At 40.5% G+C, this 21,619-nt stretch overlaps 1 protein-coding gene across 26 annotated transcripts in view; it reads right to left on the bottom strand.

The window, feature by feature from the left end:
- MICAL3 (microtubule associated monooxygenase, calponin and LIM domain containing 3) overlaps positions 1 to 21,619 on the bottom strand; it is a 173,574-nt gene that overhangs the window by 63,760 nt on the left and 88,195 nt on the right. For 13 of the 26 annotated variants that reach the window (XR_014616184.1, XR_014616185.1, XM_084206569.1 and 10 more), the window contains exons 18-25: positions 17,508 to 17,603; positions 15,409 to 15,465; positions 13,455 to 13,559; positions 10,876 to 10,983; positions 8,262 to 8,369; positions 7,430 to 7,616; positions 4,040 to 4,128; positions 2,877 to 2,964 (exon numbers count right to left, since the gene is read on the bottom strand). Coding sequence is in view for 24 of the 26 variants with exons in the window: in XM_084206569.1 (XP_084062695.1) it covers positions 2,877 to 2,964; positions 4,040 to 4,128; positions 7,430 to 7,616; positions 8,262 to 8,369; positions 10,876 to 10,983; positions 13,455 to 13,559; positions 15,409 to 15,465; positions 17,508 to 17,603 (838 nt within the window). In the remaining 2 variants the exon portion in view is untranslated. The remainder of the gene's footprint in view (positions 1 to 2,876; positions 2,965 to 4,039; positions 4,129 to 7,429; positions 7,617 to 8,261; positions 8,370 to 10,875; positions 10,984 to 13,454; positions 13,560 to 15,408; positions 15,466 to 17,507; positions 17,604 to 21,619) is intronic. The other 13 variants (XM_084206572.1, XM_084206574.1, XM_084206573.1 and 10 more) reach the window with 9 other exon arrangements.

Raw genomic sequence — 21,619 nt, forward strand, 5'->3', positions numbered from 1 at the left:
GAATTTAACTCTCAGGTATAGAATTTTAAAACGGCTGCCTTTTTATATATTCCACAATGGATCTAACTGTTGTACACCTTTTCTTTGCCTTCTAAGCTATAGTCACATCTCCACCAAATACCAACTCTGAGCATGTTACACACTTTTCTGCTTTTACTTAATCCTTTTAGAGGCAACTAACACTCTACACCAAGACCTACCCCACTAGTGAGCATTAGTTCAGACCTCAGGCCTGAAATTGCTATTGCCAAATTCCATTTGTTGGTCTGGCCCTAAAGGAAGTAAAACACTTTCAGATGTGTGACCTGTCCTAGGTGAGTGACCAGATGGATGAAGTGGGGGCTAGGAAACAGATCCCTGCCTCTGTCTTCATCTCAGACAGGTTTTTGCTCGAGGTATTTGTCTAGGATACAGTGAAAGCTTGCAAGAAGAATATGCATAAATAGTTTAAATTCAGGAGTTACACTGAGATGTAATCTTACAGACTCCTTTTGATTATTCAGGCATAATATCCTGTTCTTCCAGTGTATAGGTAAGCTTGGTAGTTCAAAAAGGTTTTTTTTTAAACCATAAATAACTGTAAAACCCACCACAGGTTTCCTGAGAAACCCAGACAAACCCTAGCTACCCAGCAAGAAGAAGGGGAGCTGAAGGTAGGTACCTACAGGACACGACTGTTACTCTAACAGAGAACTGACCTGCCTTTAATGCCACTGGGGATTGTTTCTAAAGTACATTTTTGCTTCTTCCTGCTTCTCAACCATTGCTAAGTCAGTAATTCCAAGAGTTACTTAAATCATACTGCACAAAAAAAACCAAAACTCAGCCACTAATGGTATTTCTTTAGCACAACAGAGGCACTGCTCACCTCTTCTACCACTGAATGCACTTCTGCCATGCACACATGAGAATGCACCACAACACCCTGCCTGAAAGGTGACCCAGCTAAGCTGAGCATGTCCTAACGCACTTAGGGCACTGCAAGGGGAAAAGCTTTACAAGGTCCAAAAGCTCTGAGCATTATGCTACACTTATACACTGCTCTAAAAAGCAGAAAGCAAACAGAAGGAGCCCTAGATTTCAAGTTTTGCCATTAGACAAAATGGTGTCTGTTCCATCTTGCTCCTCTGGAAGTACTACAGTGCTGCTACAGGATTGTGCCACCCCTACAGGAGGAGACATCTGATCTGTAGCTGATTTTTGTCTGATTTATAGAAGTTTATCACAAACTATGCCCTATTGTTTGCTCTACTTAGTGATCATTTGGGTGCTACTTGCTGAATGTTCCTTTATAAAAGCAATTAAATTTGATTTGTTGGAAGGATTAAACCAAAGGAGATTTTCTGCCAGCAGTTGCTGTGATAAATTAATTGATAAATGTAATTCAAATATCCTCCTTCCAATTATCATCACCTACAGCTTCACTCCACAAAACCCCTTATGCCCACATCAGTTGCCCTGTGTATCAATAAATATTTTGTTTATTCATCTTTAAGAATATGCTCCAAGCTACAAAAAACCCAGTTTTTTCACTTTCAGAGAAAGCAGTTTTAAATCTATCCAGTTATGCAAAAAAATGCTGTAGTTCACACATCTGTCCATAGCATTTTGCAAATATTCTTCCCTACCCTTTTCTCACTTTTGCCATATGGAAATTGCACACACACAAAAGAGGAAATCTTGAAAGCAACTACACTCCAAAAATCAACACACTATGGATAAATTTCTGTCAGATTGCATTCAGTTACAATTTTAGAAACACTTGTATAATAATACAAAGTCAAAGAACACCATGATTTTTATCTGCTCCTGTGTTATTAAGGTCTTCTCAACTGGCACTATGCAAACATTCGTTTCTCAAAGAACTGCTCTAAGTATGTTCCCTTTCTAAAAGCAGCTGATTTAGCTTATTCATAGTCTTGTGGAACAAGTACTAGAAATTAATATTTCTTCCTTTTTCTGACATCACAAAATGAGCACTTGGGGGCTGGGCAAACGAGCATTTGTAGCACAGACACTTCTCTCGTGTTAGAAGGAATTAGAATTTCAAGTTAAAAGGGAAAACTATGTCACAGTAAGACACACACATTCACCACCCCCTTTCCAAAGCCATGGCCAGGAGCAGCACAGATGCTGGCAGAGGGAAGAGCACCATGACCTGCCAGCACCATGAAATTCGAGGGGTTTAAAGAATCCAATCCCATTAGCTGTCAGACACCCAGAATTCCAGAGGAGACACAATCCAAAGATAATGGGATCTTTCCCATTCAAGTACCAGATTAATAAAGAGAAGCTTGGGAGAACGAGAAACCACACCCAGAATTCAGGAAAACACAGAAATCCAGTTTGTGAGCTATTCCAGTGCTTCATAAAAACTTTCAATTTAATTGACATTGAGCTGCATACATTACAGGGCTCTTTATCTGGGCTGATTCAGAGGAGACCCTCAACTGAGCATCTGTGTTTTCCTGCTATTCTTTCAAATAACGTCCTTGAAAGAACCGAAAACATCTAGGCCCCAAAGCCACAGTGCAAAATAATATATTGAGATTTCCACATAGCACACAAAATTCACAAGGCACTGCAAAAACCAAACGAGTTACACAGCTCAAAGTCGGGTGACATTAACTCTCACTGGTCAGCAGGCTGCCCACAGAATTCCCCTAGGATCTGCCCGAGAACTTCTGACTGGACATAGAGAAAGGGAACCCCAAATGCCAGCAGCTGACACATGAAAAAGGAGTCCAGAGGGTTCTGGGCTACGTGGTGCCCAATGGAGGAGACTGTGCTGTGCAGGCGCTGGCTCAGCGCCCTAACTCTGCCCACGAGGCCGAGCGAGAACTGCACCACCCTGCTAAAGAAGGAAGCGGAGCTACCTGGGGCCCTCTCTGCTGAGCTGGGGAGGCTGCTGGCCCGTCCGCTCCCATCACTGGCCATGGTGTCCTGCACAGGTCCTTTGGTGTCCTGGAAGAAGGTGGGGGAAGTTAAATTCATGTTAAAATTGGAACTGCTGTGTGTATTGAACAGCTGAGCGAGGAATTGAGGTGCCCCGCGACCATCACGCAAAGCAAGGTCTGAAAAACAAGCATGTTCCTTCTCAATTTAAGGCTTTATTAAAGCTCTGAAAAACAAACTGGACAGCCATGAAAGTCAAAGCTGTAAGAGCCCTCGAGTCTGCTCCTCTGAGAAATAAAACAGCTACCATTTTTAGTCTTTATTTTTGGCACATATTGGGATGGATCCGTTATCCTTCCAAAAAGGAGTACAGCTCCAGCTTGTACTAATAAAACCTGAGAATCAGGCAGAAGGACAGGCACCACTGCTTGCACAAAGGAAAATGTGGGCAGTTTGCAGCATGCAAGCTTAACAGAACTTAAGAAACCAGCATGTAGCTTGCTCAGAGTATGTGAAAATACTGAAATGGGGCTTGAGGAGAAAAATTAGGTGCCTTGGATTATACTGGCAAAAGCTGAGGGACTTTTCTGTACTACACAGTGTCTCTTCATCCTATACTTACAGCACAAATACTTCTATTATGATAGTATAGGAAAGGGGATATTCTGTCTTTTCATGCAGGTTCCTGTTAACACACAGCAGACCTTCAGAAAGGAAGGTGTGATCTTCATAGCTTATGCAAGAGGGGTAAAACTTTGTTTCAAAGGAAATGCAAACAGTTTGTTTCATCTTAAGTAAAACCATGGAGAAACAAAGCAAAACCAGAACTGGTAACATTATTCATTTAGTCTCAGCATAGACTGAGAAAGTATTTCAGCTGACAAGAAGAACAAATCAAAATTGTGTTTTGAACAGGATAGCACATCATTTGATAATAAGTACTATGAAAAGAGTAGTACTAAGTAGAGGAAATGCTTTGAAATAAGATTTAGTTGAACCGTAAGCTTTCATGATAGATAAAGCAACTAAATGCACTCTGAATTTTTCTACTTTCTGAAAAAACCCCAAACCATCACACATGCTTTGTCAATGTTAAGAATCAAAATCTATTAACACGGCATGTTAGATGAAAATAATGAGTTACCTTTCCTGACAGAGGACCCACTGCTGGCCTCTTCCTCTGAGCATAACCAGAGACTCTGTAACAGTAGTGAGGTTTACAGTAGAATTTACCTGCAGATAGAACACAAATGATGGTCAGCAACAGGAACACAGGAATTTAGCACAATATAAATGTCCATAGCACTGCAACTTATTTTCTGCTGCCACTCCTGTTGCTCTAATTTCTTCACTCTATGCAGAGGCAAACACTTGCTGAAGTTTTAGCTCCAGCCCTGCTCTCTCCCCTTGTAACTAGGCTCTTTTCCATTGGGTGCCTGACAGCCATTTAGTTTAAAATCCTATCAAACACCAAAGCAAAGCTGCGAGGCTTGTGTGGCATCACATGCTAACAATGCGGCAGTGTGTGAGGAACAAAGAAATCATCACATGAAAAGCTGGCAGAAGCACTTTTGGAAAAAGCAAGAATGAATACAACCAGCAGAGGAAAGTGGGAGAGGACAGTGTTAACTCCCAAAGAACCATCTCTCAAAATGCACAGTGGCTACTTGTAAAAAGGACAATGACTCATTTTCACAAATAAGACCTGTTGTGATCCTGCTGGTTTTACTAACACCCCAGGAGTCTAGAGAGGTTTTTCACTGGTATCTGAGCACTGCCAGGAAGACAAAGCAGCATTAGCAATACCATCATGCAAATACTACCGGTACAAATAAAAGCAGCAAGCTAATGCCTCATAATTATCTTCCACTGTACCTTTGTCAATGGATCCTGCTTGGCATATGCAGCCCATAGCACTCTCCACTGCCATCCCATTCCTAGAGCTCTGCCAGTGCATTCCCAACACATATTCTGACCTCTGCCTCTAGTTTCTCTGTGCTGGTATTTGCAAAATACCAGCACAGAGATGGAAAAGTTACAAATATATTTCTAGAAATCTTTACTTCGATAAGTATTTCTTAATATTTACTCATACCAAAACCTGCTTTTTGAGATTGTCTGAAACGAACAACTGAAAAGTTCTTACATAAAAATTCTCAGACTCTGAAGCCTAAAACCAGACACTGACTGCAGAAGGCTGCAGAATGCTTGTCAGCCCAAACAGCTAGATGAACAGCAACAATGTGTGCATAGATTTGTTTTTTTAACTCTCAAAAAAAACTCCAAATGAAATACAAGCTACATTTTCACAACAGAGAGATACCACAGATTTCTGTTTAGCCACATCTGCTTCATATACACACACAACTGTTAGGCATGGATTATTTCAGAATGAATGCTATAAGCCTGCTGAAACTCCAAGCTTTGTGTTTGCTTCACTGAGAACTGTCTGGCTATAACTGCACACACAAGCATGACTGCAGAGGGAATAACTAAAAATCTGGTGGTAAAAACTGTTTCAGCCCATACAGCTGACAGAGGAGCTCAGTCTGTAACTGCTTAACAGACAGTCAGATATTCAGTTACTTGTGAGTGCTCAAAAAATGCTTTTCCCCAACTTTGATTTCTGACAAAGATGTTGCTTTTATATGTTGATTTCAAAATCGCCACTGGCTCCTTTAAACTTGCATGCCAAGTCTGCTGACCTTCCAGACAAGCAATAAAGGGGTTTCTATTCCTTACTGGGAGTCTGGTTTGATGATTCTAAGTTTCCTCAACTCTTCACAACCCAGAAAATCCATTACTTAAAGTCATTATATAATGCATTATGAATACACAATTTTAGTTCATTTTGCCCCTTAAACCAGATGGTGCTTCCACAGCCATTTTTCTACCCAGTATACATTAAAAGATTCTTCTTAGTTACACAGAATGGATACGCATCAATTCCAATCTGCAGTAGAATATTTTAGAGTGTCATCCATCAATTTAAAATTTTTACTTCATCTTCACCTCAATCAGTGGGAAAAATACAGGTACTTACACTTTTTTCTTGTTATTCTGTTTTCTACACCATTATGTCTGCAATAGAATCCTTTGCACCTTACTTGTCACTAGTTTTACACCATTTTGCACTTATTTTCCTACTGAGAAGGGATTAAAGATAGGCAGCTGTGTAAGAAAATAAATGCATACCTGCTGATGTAAATCAATACAACTTTCTCATACATTTTCCTCAGAAAATGAGACATTTTTGTCAATCACTGCTCAAACAAAGATTGTAGTACATAGCTACCCTGACAAGGAAATTACTTTTTACAAATGATGGATGATCTTAAATTATTACTTTCGATAAGCACACATTGTTGATGAACTGAGTTTCACCTGCTGCCATATTGTCTGGTTTCTCAGACTTTTAGGGTATATCTGAAGCTTCCCTTCATTTTTAGCATGTTAGAGTCTTTTAATTGAGGCATCAGCAAGTTTTGTAATCAAATTCTTTTCTCCTTAGTCTGTCAGATACAAAAAATAAGTCATTACTGAATCTTCAGTAACTACTGCTACAGCATCTAACACTGACTTACTCAACTTTAATGTTCTATATATATATTTTCTATATAAACAGAACTTAGCTTGTAATGACCAATTATCAACAGCCCCTGATTATAAGTTCCTATTTTATTACATCTAAAATAAACATACAGAGTTGGACAGTTGTGGTACCTTCAAGAAGAACAAGCTGACTGCATTTCTCTCCAACTTGTTATTTTCTCTTAAGTGGCATTAAACACTCAGAGGTTTTATTTAAACACTGTCAGATGAGGACAGTAAAAAGTCTAGCCCTCAAACTCAGCCTGTGAAGCTTTTAAAAGCCTCCAGTAATTATTTGTTTACCCTTCATTCTAGCAGCTGTTAATGATGCACTAAGCTTTAGATTTCATGTTTTCCAGATTCTGTACTGCCTTAGTGTGTAAATCTGAACTTCATATAAAGTGTTAGCAGGTTCCCTTCACAGCTTAGTCAGACAAAACAATCCTTTTCCAGCCTGGGAACCAAGGACAACGTTGCAGCTTTGGGCCCAAAGGTGTGAACAACAGGGAATTGAGGAAAGCAGGCTGGGAGGATGGGACTTCACAACCTGAATTAACATAACATGGAAATGAACCAAAACTTATAAAAGTGTGAAAACTCATGACTGGTCATCCAACTTGTGTGGAGCCATGGTTGGGTTCTTGTACTGCCCAAAGTGTAACCTTTGAAGGCTTTTTAATTAAATACCTTCTTAATTCCTTAAACTCTGTCTAGCCTCTGTTCCAGGCAGCCTCTCCAGGCATCATTGCAACGTTGTATTAACTCTATGAGTTTGGCTGCCCTGCTGCCGCCATGACCTGGCAATGGGAAATCCACGGAGCTCCACCAGCTTGAGAGGTGGTGTCAGGGGAACAGAACTCACCCTCTTCCCCAGCTCACAAAGAGTTTTTAAGTGACAGAAGAGCTGCCAGGCCAGGAGGAGCCTGGTGGGCTGTTCCCTTACCGTCCTCGATGTCGTAGGCGTAGGAGGACAGGCGCAGGGTGGTGGCGCAGTACTCGCACTTGAAGCAGCTGCGGTGGAAGAACTTGCCCTCGGCACTGAGCCTCTCCATCACGTAGACCCGCTTGCGGCAGAAGTAGCACACGTCGCTGCCTCCCAGGTTCTGGGGGAATTCCTTCTTGAGTGAGCCCTGGACACAAACAGGGATGGCTGAATTTGTGTGTGTCCAGCCTCGCTGAGATCACACACCCAGGTCGTGTTTTCTCTTCGTTTATGTGGATACAGGAGCACCTGGATGCTGCTGCAGTTCTAGGTCACAAATCATGTTGGTTTTAACAAGGACACCAAAAACTAACCTTGTTGTCCAGGAAAAAGGCTCCTAAGATGCCATGCCTACATATATCAGGAGTGAAACAAGTTCTGGGTAGATGAATGGACACCAGTATTATTTATGATGACCCTGAAATCAGTGATTTAAGGAGGCATTTGAAGAAAGGCAAAACCATTAGAACACCCTCAAACAGCAATTCTAAGACCTGCATTATCAAAACCAGGGTCTCCTCCAGAAAACAGCAGTGCAGAAGTGTTATGAACAGTTTTCTCAATTCATTATTCCCAATCTTTGGACACTGGCATTAGATTAAAATATTTGGCAAAGGAAATGACGACAGGAGTGAGGGTGGATGGAGAAAGGGAAACAAAAATCTCTCACAAAGCTACAACAGATTCCATCAGTGCTGTAACAAAGCTCACAAAACTGGTAGACACTCACAAAACTTGAGATCTACACAACATCTAAGCACAAACACACGTCACCTCTGGCACATTGTCTTACCAGTTCCTTCTTGTCTAGAAGGGTTTTGGGTTGCTCTTTCCTTTGAAGCTGATTGGCTATCTGCTCAGCCAATGAGCTCACTCCGCCTGTGTACATCTTTATGTACTTCTACCAGATGGGTTGAATAAAACATGAGTGATGTGAGAAAAGAAAAAAAGAATCAAATTAAAAAAAAATAACTAGAACGATGAGAGGTTAGGTGGTGAAAAGGTGCAGAGAGATCAAATCATGCCAAGACAGTGGACAAAGAAAGTGACAAGTAGTAACAGCAAAGCCAGTGTCATCAGAAATCACCAGTATAGTCCAGGATCACTTGTAGGAACAGACAGGAAGGCTTGTATTTTGCATTTTTTAAGTGTTCTAGTGGGGTATTTTGTCCCTGGAAACACTTCTAAAAGATGAGGCTAAATATAGATTAGATTTTAGGTTCCAGGTAAAATTGACATTGAAACAAAGATCTTTTAGAAGGCATGTTACCAAGTCTAATGCAACATGCTGATTTACAACAGTATATTTGTACACTTTGCACCTGGAAAGAATTAATTTACAGAGCATTCACAGAGCAGGGAGAAGTCCTTAACTAAAGAACTCACAGTGAATCAAAAGTATTAATTCTTCCAGTGCTAAAAATATACAGAGGTTTAGATGGAAAAAGATGGAAGAGCCTTCATCCAATGCATTGAAGCCATACCTTCATACATCTGGAACATATATTTGTTCAACCCTGAACATGGTTTTATGACTTGGCTTTTCTCCATCATGGGCACAGACTGACTCCAAACTCTGGTTATTTAAATACCCTCCAGTATTTTCAGCAGTCTAAGCAAGTTGGCTGTTACCTTAGACAGTACCAAATGAGTGTCTGCAAGCCAAATTCAATCACTGCAGGAGTGGAGAAAGTGTTTTTCACAGGAAACACAACCACTGGCAATAATTATATGGTTAAGAAAATGAGATGGTTACGTCCATGTTAGCTCAATCCCACTGCAAACGCCACGGATTTGACTCGGAGCAGCAAAGAGCACGCCAAGCAACTTCCCTTTTCCACACCAAGCAGCATTATGAATGTTTCTAGCTGGATTCTCAGCTAATACAGGATCAGAGAGCCACTCAGCTTCTAGCAAGTGTGAAATGCCAAGGATAACAGAAGGAAAGTTGTATCTTAAACCCCCTTTACTTATAGCAAAACTTGCTTGAAGCACAGCAGTTATTTCCCTCAACTAATAACTAATTTAATCTGTGTGGTTATTAGCCTTTTAGGAATGTTTAAAACCTTCACAAGTTCAGACATGAGAACAGCAGGAATCATCAGAGAAACTGAAAATCAGCACAGAATGGGTACTTTGGGGAAAAAGATTATGAAAATGGAGTGCTCAGCCAGAGATTATTGCTGCTGTCACTACAGTCCTAATTCCTTAAGCTCTCTGTCACTGCAGTAATGAGGGGAGGGTTTATTTCTACCCAGAAAGAATTTATACCTGTCTACTGATTCCATTCCAAGAGGTAGAACACTTTCTATGTGCAAGAAATAACAAATTATTTGTCTTGGAGTCTCCCAGATTCCATGTGCTTCCAAGTTCCATATACATATGTGTAGAGTTGCTTTTCAATGACCAATATCTTGTCAAACATTACATTTAAAATGGTGCTCACTTCTAAAATTTTCTTCATCATTGATTTTTAACTGGCAATCGTAATAATTTGGCCAAGAGTTTTCAGTTTCCTCTGAATGATCAGAGCTTTCGAGGCTTTTTGAGTTTTCTTAGAAGAGAGATCAAGCATTTCCAGGGGAAAAACTTCCTTCTAGCTGAACCAGGTTTCCCCTGATCAAGCTTTGATTTGAAACCTTCAACTGCAGATCCTTCATGATCTTTAAAATTCTACCAGCATGTAAGAAGTTCCATGCTAAAAAAATGAATATGTTAATATTAACTCACAGTACCTTGGAATATTTGGTGTGAGAAATTTACTTGCTGAATTTCTAATTTGGGGTTGTGAGTTTCTGATTTGTTTTGCTTTTTGCCTACATATCACATCTGCCCTAATTATGGGTATTGAGTGAAGCATTTTATCTTTCTTTCCATGGTCTTCAAGACACACAACATTCTGCAACATTTTCAAAAAGAGGCAAAGAACCCCGTCCAGCTTAGGTCAAATCAAGTTCCTGCTGTTTACATAGGACAACTGTAACTAGTTCAAATTCTCAGTGATCTTTCAAAAAGCCAAAGCACTTTTTATTTCACGCTGCCCATTAACCACATATGCACAAACACATTCTGCTGTTTAGCCCAAAACTTCAACAAAAGCAGCAAGCAAAACCAGAAAGCTTCACTGCAAAGCCAGAAGGACTATCAGTGCTCAAAACCCCTGGTTTGAGTGAGAGATGCACCACAAACTTCTCACAGACACCAAATGTTAAAAACATTTAGTTTCAAACCGCTTTATGGCTGGCAACACCCGAGCTGTGCCGGGCTGTTTTGGGCAGCTTCTCCTTTGTGCACAGATGAGCACAGAGGCTCTGCAGGCGAAGCAGTGCCAGCCTGGCTGTGTCCTGTGAGTGTCCTTGGCAAGCAAAGGCAGCTGAGTGCACCTGGAGTGCTCAGGTGAGGGCTACCTGGCGCAGGGAGTCGGAGGAGGGTGAGGAAGGGCGGTTGGAGGAGCGGAGGCTAAGGGAGAGCTCCCACTGGTCAACAAAGAATCGGCGAGACGGCTCCGTCTCGGGCTAAAACATAAAATAAACATCAACACAATCATACATGTGCTCTTCCAAGAGAGAAGAGAAAATAATAAAAAAAAACCCCAGCCCAGATGTTTCTGGATACCATCAAGAATAATTTTTTAAGGACGCTTACAGGAAAACTTTGAGAAAAATACTCAGGGCATCTTTACTTTCTCCCTAGTGAGGCAGAGTAGTTACTCCAAATTTGCTCTTTATTAGGTTTTACATTATTTAGGACCATTTGGAAGCAGTTACCTACTTCCACAGATGTCCAACCTCCTGTAATTCAACCAACTAAGCCACTGGCAAAGACCCCAAATCAATTTCCTCTGCTCCTTCTGTATCTCCCATTGTTCTCTATTACTGGCCCAAGGCACTAAGATCATCTTTCAGGCCATGTGAGACCTCTTCTCCATTTTAACTATATAAACCAAAAAACTGCTCTCCTGGGGGACAGAAGAGAAAGAAGTTAGCTTGTATGTATTTCCAGTAATTAAGAGCAAATTTCCAACCTAAAATTTACTGTAAACAGATCAGAAACACTGAACAGAATAAAGAATGTATCAATATAAAATAATCTGCTGATCTTGATAATTAAATGGCAAAGAATAAATCATAGACTGAGAACCTGCATCCTTCTGAAACTGGTTCCTCATAGAAGGACCCAAAATTTGGTCTTCTAATATGTCCTTGTCATTATCTCTACAGATGTTTATGCCCATCCTCCAATAAATATTTCATATAAGTAGAAAAAAAGTTGGAAGTATCAGACAAACAGCACTGGAAGAAACTGTGCATTCCTAAAAATTATAGTCTGGAAAGAAAAAATATGCACATTACAAATAACTGGCTTTCTTTGAAAAATAAATTATGGTTTTAGTTATAAAAAGGAAAACTAAATGTCATGTAACTGCATGACCCATGAAAATAGCTACTTCTAGCCACTTGAAATAGGCTAACCTCAAGATTAAATTTACTGAGCAAAATGCAAAAGAGCTTGGCTTTCACAATTTCCTCAATTTATGGAAATATAATTGTTCATATAAAAACTTTCTGTACATCAACATCTAATCAAGTTTCTTCTCTGAAAATGTCCTTAGTTTGCTAAGCCTTCTCTCTCTCAGTATTTTTCTTGTTTTCTTCCCTTAAATCCCACATCATAATCCATCATTGCTTGCAGTGTTCCAACATCTGTTTCCTTTTTCCTCTCTGCCCTACCCACTTTTTGCTTTCCTCTACTTTGTGTTCTCAGTCTCTCCTCCTTTTCAATTCTGCACGACATAGAAATTAGAAGATTTCAAAAATAATTTCTATCATTGCATCTCCATGCTCAGAAGGAGCTTAAAAATTGCCAGAGAGTACTACAAAAAGTAGGAGCAAAGTATTTTGGTCTAGATCTTCATTTCTGTGTCATCATTTTAACTGAATAAGGAAATGCACACGAGCATTGTGGACCTTGTTTGAGATATTAAGTCATGGCACCCGCTAACAAAGAGGTACCATTTTGTTTAAAGTAGTCTCCTTATTCAGGCCTTCATAGCTAAAATTTTAAATCTAGTCAAAGGTTTGCTGTTCCTTCTTGGAGAACAGCTCCTGTGATATTAGCCATCAGAAAAAGATGGCATCCCAAAAACCCCAGCAATATGAAGTGACCTAGATGTCAGAAAATTCTTTTTAATAGACCTTGCAAAAGGTATGCCCACCATCAAAAGTTCTGGGACTGTTTATGCTCCAGCTCAAGAAGACAGCTTGATTTGGGATGGTTAACTCAAAACAGTTAAGTTATGAAAAAAATCACTTCTGTAGATGGTGCTTTCCAAAAAAGCACTCTGCAGTTTGCCAAGCACTGCTGAAGATAACTGAAAACAGAGAGCAACCAAAGAAACCACAGTTCAAGCTGGCATGCTCCCATAGCCCAAAGACAACAGACTGGGGAGAAAATTAGGCACAAAAACGAAACAAAACAAAATGTACACTGCAATCAAAGACAATCTGCACAAACTGCCAGCTCTACCATTGGAAACAACTGCACAGGAAGGATGGACACATGAGTAGTATTACAGAGCCAGGGATTAAGCTTGGAAGATGTGAATATTCTTGCTTCCAGAAGCAAGTAAAATTTGAGAGGGACTAACTGCGAAACGACCACTGTGAGATGACTTGACCCAGAGCCCAGCTGGTTTTCAGCATTTATACTGAAGTTTAGTGGCTGCTTTTTACTTCATTGTTTATATCCTGTTTTGAAGAACCAAAAGGGTCACTCACCAAACAAGGAGACAGCTAAGAAAAGGAGAGTCAAACAAACACATTACAAATAAAGACAAAAATAGTCTAGATGGTTGTTTTAACCACATGACTGTAGAGCAGTGGTCATCATATTTGGTGATTTTTTTTTTCTCTCTCTGCCCAAAGATTTCACCTGTACCCAGAATCCCCAGTGCTCCAGGACACCAGATAGGCAGGGCTGTAGTCACCTGATGCCTCAGTGCACGTCTGGACTCCAGGAGGGCAGCCAGCTGACATGCCCTTTGCTCAACACTCATGGGCACTTGGTCATGAGAAAATAAACGAGGTGATCTCTGCGAGACGAGGAAGGAGGCAGGATGTAAACAAACCAGCACAACAAGGAAGGGACACCAAAATGCCAGCCAAAAGGTATGGCACACTCACATGCAGAACAGTAACAGAAGCTCTCATGTGAAAACTGGGGGGTTTTCCCCCCCAGTGTGTACTTTTCTAATGAAGTGCTACATTTTGATCCCCAGGGACAAGAGAAAAATGGTTACATGAATTGTTATTCACAACTCTTCCTAGGACTGCTGCAGCCAAAATCAAACAAGCACACAGCCTTTCTCTCTGGCATTACCATCAAAAAATAACTTTACAATGTGGCTTTATCATGCACAAAGGGCTTTATTTGTCAGTTTATTTCTCCATAGTTCTGCATTCTCAAGGATTTCCTTTAAATATCTCAACCTCTACCTATTTGTTTCTCCTATTTTGTGTACAGAAACCAAATTTAGGGTAATGTACTTCAGTTCTCATAAAGAATGAATTAATTTCGTAAAGATGGTGCTATATGCAAAGAACATACTCCACATACCAAAGAGAGCATGCTTAATGAGTCTGTCTAAATAAAGCAAAGAACAGCAATATCAAACACTCACAGAAGCTGCCAGTTTTACTTATGCAACTTCACTGTCCTACTTGTTCTTATTGCACCACCATGTCAATACACCCCAGGCACAATATTTGACACCTCTGCTATTCTGGTCTTTCATATCAATGTTCCTTAAGTGTTGTGTGGTGCACTTGGTGACATGAAAAAAGACCTGGCAGGTGGCCTGCTGTATAAGTCAGGACTATCACTGCAGTACCACCCAGCCTTCAGCTAAGTTGTTTCTGGAATACAAAAGTAAATGGACAGGAACTACAAACTTGTGCATCAAGAAATCTGATGCTCAACCAGTCAGGAATGCCAGGGTGCTGCTCTGTATTACTAATTGTCCTCCAATGCAGAATGGAAAATTGGGTTCACACCCAGTTTACAGGAAACACTTTTCCCATTCAGATGCATTAATAATACTCTCTACTTTCAAGCTGCTTTCTGTTCCACCTACTCCTTCCTACTAGATCATTTTCACTAAAACTGGGGCCTGTTATGAAGCTGTGGGCTTCTGTGTCATTGCAGACACGTGTATTCATTTTCTACTGCCTGTCAGAAAACATTCAGCCCACAAGAGGCTTTTGTTAGAAGACATTCTGGAAGTTGCAACAGTTTTATTGCTGGCTCCCATTTATGACTTAATTCATTCAAAGCCTGTACTGGAATGTCAATTAATTTGTCAATATGAATTCAAATCAACCGGCCCTTTTGAGTGCCTATCTTTTATCTTCCAATGCTTCTGTATAATACTGAGCCATTCAGACAGACTGCTGAATATTTCATTGTTGAGAAGGCCTCAAAGTCTCTATACTAAATAATGCCTCATCATTTTTCCTTTTACTTTGGCCTGTAGGAGGCAAGATGGAATGCCAGTTGTTTAACCATCCAGAAAGCAAGCGGTGAACACAATGCAACCATGTTCGCATCAATTAGCACAACACATAACTCTTCTTGTTCTGCTACAGCCACAGCATACTTCCCTAAAGAGGTGTAAGAGACAAAGAAGAATGAGAAGAGCTCAAGTGCTCGACCTAGGGCAAAATAAAAGCATATAGCAGACTGCTGATGAAGGCTTGTTATGCATTTTTGTGGGTGTCACACAGGAAGGATTGCTCCTGACTGACTCTCAGCACTTGCAGCGTGTTAACAGCAGCATTAGGATAAGTGTGCTTCACCACCCCCTGTATTTCACCTCTGTATTGCACACATCCACCACAGCTCTGTGTCATCAGCACCCATGCCATTTGTTCATGCTTTTTTACCCTTTCCTGTCTGGGCCTCAGCTCCCCGGGATAGCCAGCACCAGGTTCCCTGAATCTCTGCAGGCAACAAATGATGAGCTTAAAAACAATCACAGACCAACTTCCTCATCAGAACACACTTTATCTGATTTTTCTTATGATGCAGGCAGAAAAGAAGCCACAATAAGAGCAGAAGTTTATTAAGAATATCCTAAACCTGGCAATAACAAGTTGGCTCCTGTAGAGAATTTTTTAAAAAATATATATTCATATTAGGTCTATAAACAACAACATAGTACCACAATGTAATCAAATTAGTGCAATAAAGATGGTAAGACACTCAGTACAACTCATACTGTGATGTTAGTTCAGAGGAAGGAGAGGGAGAGTTTAAAAGAAGTGGAAGAATAAATGCAGTAGAAGAGCAGAATCAAAGGTTCTAAAAGACATCGGTGTAACATGGATACAGATCCATCTGACTTGCTATGAGACAATTTTAGGGGGGGGAAAATAAAAATCATTCTTAAGGGAAAAGAAGGCCTCCAAAAGCAGCTTACTCTGAGTCTAACATCAGCTGTATAGGACAGAGAATAAAAATTCCTGAGTTAAAAGAAGGAAGACTTCCATAAAACACAACAGAGAAAATGGTCAAAATACACTTGGCAGAAGCTGGCTTTCATGACTTAACTAGGCAACCAAAAAGACACAGGACAAACAAACACTTGGAGAGGTGACAGAAAGAAAACATAGAGCTACAAGATCCTGTGAGTAAAAACAAATTCCTCTACATGGAAAATGAATCCCACACTATATAATAGAAGGTAAAACTCAGCATTAACTGCCATAGGTTTTCTCCAACCTTAAAGATAGGGAAACTTTCTTCTTTCTGAAAATGTAGCCAACAAAAGTTTCAGAGGATTTCGACATGAGGCAGGCAGCTAGCTATCACATCATTACACAATATTACACTGCAGTGTAAATGCAGGTTTTGCTCATGAAAAGGGCTTTCCTCACCCATTCTACCTAGATGTCCTCTCCTGTATCCTTGAAAAGGCTGCTGTTCACAGCATGGCAGAGACCCCCTTTTCTATTAGGACAGTTTCAAATGGGATCAGTAGGCAGATCTGATCTATCTTGCAGATGCAGACACCACAGAGGCAGCAAAGAATGTGTGTCCTGGAGGCTGACAATAATCAGACCAGATAAACTGCAACATGTAATTAAAATTTGAGAAATCAGCAATAAGGCAAGTCAAACAATAAAACTTGTCTACTCTGCTAAAAGGTAATGCTTCTTTACAGTTTATAGGCTCAAGAGCTCAGCAAAGACAGCTCAGCTTCACCTCTGGGGAAATTAATTTGTACAGTCCTTATGTGATGTCATGACAGCTTTATGGAACTGCACCTGCCTTTTCAGGACCTCTAGCTCAGGACTGATCAAGAAGTGGATTTGAAAGTAGGAAAATGAAACAAATAATTTTAGAGGATACAACTCAAGCACAAAGACAATATACAAGAAGACAGAAATATTAGGAGTATTTCAGGTAATATATAACTGGGGCAACAAATACATGTGCACAAACATCTGAATGCACATTTATACAGTGTGCTCAGAACAGCTCTCACTGCTCCAGGTTCAAAGCCAGACTGAGACAAGAGCCTGGTGTGGGAGAAACAGAAGGACCACAGTGGACACGTGAAGGCCACTACAACACTCAAAAGCCACTTCAGATAAGCAATCCTATAAAAGTTTCATGGATACAAGGATAAATTTTCAGTCACACCTATTTAAACAGAGAGTGGAGATGGAACAAAGTTTAATTTTCTTTCCCTGCATTACTCCAAACTTTTAATTTCTACTTTGCTGCATCTCAAAATTGAGAAAGGGTACTGTGATAAAAAAATCTGCCTACATCAAAATCTCAGTCTCCAGTGGAGACTCTTCATGCTTCCAGTGAGTTAATGCTGCCCTATCTCCCTAACCTAAGAGGTTGAGAAACTCCCATCATCACCTGAAAGAAAACTGGAAGTGCATTTGTAAATAAGCTGTTTGGTAACTGAGCTGGTCACTTGTACAAGCAGCAATGAAGAGAAAGGGACAGAGCATGCACAGGGAATCACCTGCTGCCTGGGATACGATGGAGAGGAGGATGGAGTGGAAGAAGAGAGCATGATCACTTTTTTGGGGCAGGTCCGAGAACGTTCCTTATGCCTCATCTTTTTTTAAAACAGAAAAAGAAAAAAAAATCATAATAATGGTAGAGAAGAGGTAACATTACCAGTGGTTTGGTGAGACAGGCCAGAATGCATGAACTGAGACCATGATCCTAAGTTCACACCTCTCTCAAATTAGCTAAAGCCACAGTGTATCTGAAGCTGAGACCCAAGTTTTTACCCAGAGCCACACAATCACATTTGACAGTCAGTGAACACAGATTTGTATCAATCAGCAATTAAACCAACAGCTTTTGAGTCAAGGTCTTACTATCAGTTAAAGGCAAAACTTGGAATTCCCCATAGCACAATTGGACTGCTCTCTTTGCTTCATGAAAAATTACTTATTGCTGAGCCTTAAGGTGCTTAAAAATATCCATCCTGTTGACCTAATTACTCTTGCTTGCTGCTCATTACTAATACAATTCAAGTCTCAGTGTTCTACTCCCAGCTCCAGCTCCTTCCTGTCTAACTTACAGACATTACACCATCTCAGGCAAGCTAAAATATACTACATTCTATTAGAACAGAAATCCAGCTGGTTTGTAGATAAAATGGAGCTGTATTTAATAGTCTGCATATTACACAGTGCACATACATGTCCTCAGTTTAACACACCAGAAAACATGCCCTTCTAGTGCTGTACTCTTGTTATGTACAGACTTCCTCCACCATTCCTTGTTTATTAATGAGCCTTCAGCCTGATTTTTCTTTTCCTGTTGAGTTCTTACCAGAGCATATCTGAAAATGGTTGCACTGGGAAAAAACAAAATGCTGTGTACCCAAAGCCATTGCTGGATAAGTCTCTAAAAACCTGCACGTGGTATAGAGACATTATAGATGTTTATTACTGCCCTTGCAGCTGAGCTGGCACTAACCTCTGTTTGGGTGCTCTCTTCCTTTTCAACAAAACAGCTAGATAAATAATACACTCCTCTATCTCAGATGCTAAAAGCAGCTTAAACTGAAGCATATGACTTTGCACTGCAGTGGATGAGGAACATTTATATGTTGTTTCAAAAGGCTTAGCTATGAAGTCACTAATTTCTAACTGAAAGCATGGCAATGTTCTCAACCACAGAGATGCTCATGGATTTTCATCTGTCCATGGCCAAGTTTGCATTTCAAATGTCAAAATTTTCACAAAGTTGCCTATTTTTCCAGGCCAAATCTCAGAATATAATATTGGATGAATGCATGAAGTACGTGTTCCATCAGGCCTCCAGCAGAATGCATTTCTGAGCACACAAAGAAAAGGATGACTATAGGAAAGTAGAACATAATCAACATATTTAAATAAAAAATTAAAGGTAAAAAAGAGTATTTGCAGTCACTGGTGTTTAAAGTTCTCTCCTGTTGAGGTTTCAGCTCTTGCTGCCTGTAGTCATGTCAGTTATCATTTATTATCTTCAAAAAACAGTTCCAGCAAAATGACTGCAAAGTTTGCATTACTGCCCTTTGTCACACTTTAGGGAATGGTCTCAAAAAAATCAGCAGCAGATGTCCAGAGGCAGAGAAGATGTTTACCAAAAGACAAAGGATCTCCATCTTACAAGCATCTTTGTGCACATCAAACATGATTTAAGCTCAGGTATGACGCACAAAAGCTGTTGCTGACAAGAGAACTATGGAACAATAGAAGACTGCTGAAGGCTACGAGAGGAAGGTCTGGAAATCCAGGGTGAAATTCAGTTTAAAAGGCTTGTCTCTCACACCATGCCCAGTCAGATCCTCTTCTGGATAGACCATATGGCTTTCAATGGCTTCATCATCCTGGATGAGATGCTCTTTCCCAAAAGCAGCCAAAATGGCTCAGAAAGCATAGAGCACATGATGGAACACATTCTCATACAAGCTGGCATTCATTTGAGGAGAATAACCACCACACCATGAAACACAATCCAGCCTTTTTAGGTGATATCACCATCACATTAAAAAAATTACATTTCCACTGTGCACATTCACTCCTCAATATCTTTGTGCATCATTAGAAGCTGCTGTGGTGCTCATAAGAACACAAAACCAATTTTGACAATACAGGTCAACAACTCCAAGTGTAACTCAATAAATTCAACATTATAATCCAATTCATAAGGGATGCAGGCCACACAGAATGCTGTGAGGAGCAGTTTGGTGAGGTTTTTAACACCTTTGCTCTTTGGAAGGTATTGCCTTTACAAGAGAGACAGCATTAAAGGTCTCATGATGAAAGTAAAAACTGCTTCAGAATAGATTCTCCCAGGATTTCTAGGAATTCTCTCTTAGCAAGATACCTCTACCTCAACTATACAATACAGAGAGGCATCCTGCCTTACAAGCTCAAGCAAACTGCTCACCTAATATCTTAATTCAAGGGTAAAGCAAGATTCTAGATTTAAACTGGTAAGCAAGTATAGCTAAGGATCTCCACCTGACAGACACCAGCCGGCAATACCCCAATGCAGATGCCAATTTCTCATCAGAACTGTGGGTCCAACCCAGACCACTTCCTTTGCAATTCTATTCCTTGCAACCACTCTTATGCTTTTGCAATATCCTGTCCTCTTCCATGCAGTTTCCAAAAGACTGGAAGAATCAAACCTGTCAATCATATAACTGCCCTTCTCCTAAAGAGAGGATCTCAACTTCATTTTGCCAGCTAGTAAGAACATTAGGCAATCTGTGCTTCCTTTCAGTAACATCCAGCACCTCCCCTTTGTCCCCTTAGAAGCTGCTTTGCTCCTCTTCAAAGCACTCTCCCAGAAGGTAATTGCTGTGTGATATGTTCAGTCAGTAGCAGAAGTTTCTGCTCATGAACTTCAACACCTGTGCCAAAAGAGAAACCTTTCCAAAAGCTTCATGAACAGCTCTTTCTAGCCAACATATATCATCCCTAAAGAGCTTGTCAGAAGCAGTAGCAATCCTCTACAGCATGTGCAGTGATAAAGCTCTGGAATGGCCTGCCCAGGGAGGTGGTGGAGTCACCATCCCTGGGTGTGTTTTAAAGAAAGCCTGGATGTGGCACTGGGGGCCAGGGTCTAGTTTAGGTCTTAGGGCTGAGTTGGACTCGATGATCTTGAAGGTCTCCTCCAACCTGGTCATTCTGTGATTCAGTGACAGTCCTGGTATTCAGCAGCACTTCTCTGTTGGCAGTCTGTCACCAGGGATGAGCTATTAAAGGCAGAGTGACCAATGTCACCACAGAAGGCCAGTCCAGCACCATCAAAAGGAGCAGTCTCACAGCTATCAGGATCTGCCTGCCAAAGCAACCAGAACCAGAAATCTCAGCAGCCAGCTGAGGTACTGCTCCAGCAACAACTTCCTGCAGGAGGGGTTTTCTGTCCAGGCTTGGCAAAGCTGGCTGCTTGGCTCAGTGCTCTCATCTCATCTCTGCTCAGTCAAGAATAAATGGCTCTGTGCATCCATGGCTTTTGAATAAAGGTAACCCATATTCTTCCCTTCCCCAGGCACACAGCAAGGAACCTTTGGATCAGGGACCCTATCAGTGGGGTTTGATTCTTCTGTATCCTGCAGATTTTGCATCCTTGAGACCCAGTTTTATACTTCTTCATTACAAAAGCACTGCAAATCCTGCAAGACATCTGGACCCAGCAATCAATCATCAATCATCATTGATGCAGTAGAACCACTCAAGGAAAGATCATCTCCATGTGTAATATTGAGAGGGAAATCATCCACACAGGGCAATTGTTGCCAATGTTGAAAAAAAAAATTAAATCCTCTGAAAATAAAACTGTTGCAGAAAGATTTTTCAAAGAGATGCCCTACATTGCTTCCTATACAGAGATGCTATCTCTGATCAAGGAAGAGCAGAAGGATTTTTTCTTCCTTTTGTAAAATTTCTTCTGAGTTGTGTAGTGCAGGTATAAACAAGAACAAAAAAAACTGAAAAAACTGCTCCCTGGTGAGGAGAAAAATCCTCAATAAAAACAGGAAATAAAACTTTGTCCTTTTTTTCTGTCAATGACAAAAGAATGACAAGAACTTTTGTGTTTCACTATAAAGGCTTAATTATAAAG

The sequence above is a fragment of the Fringilla coelebs genome (assembly GCF_963513975.1).
Source record: "Fringilla coelebs genome assembly, chromosome: 5".
NCBI classification, from domain to species: Eukaryota; Metazoa; Chordata; class Aves; order Passeriformes; family Fringillidae; genus Fringilla; species Fringilla coelebs.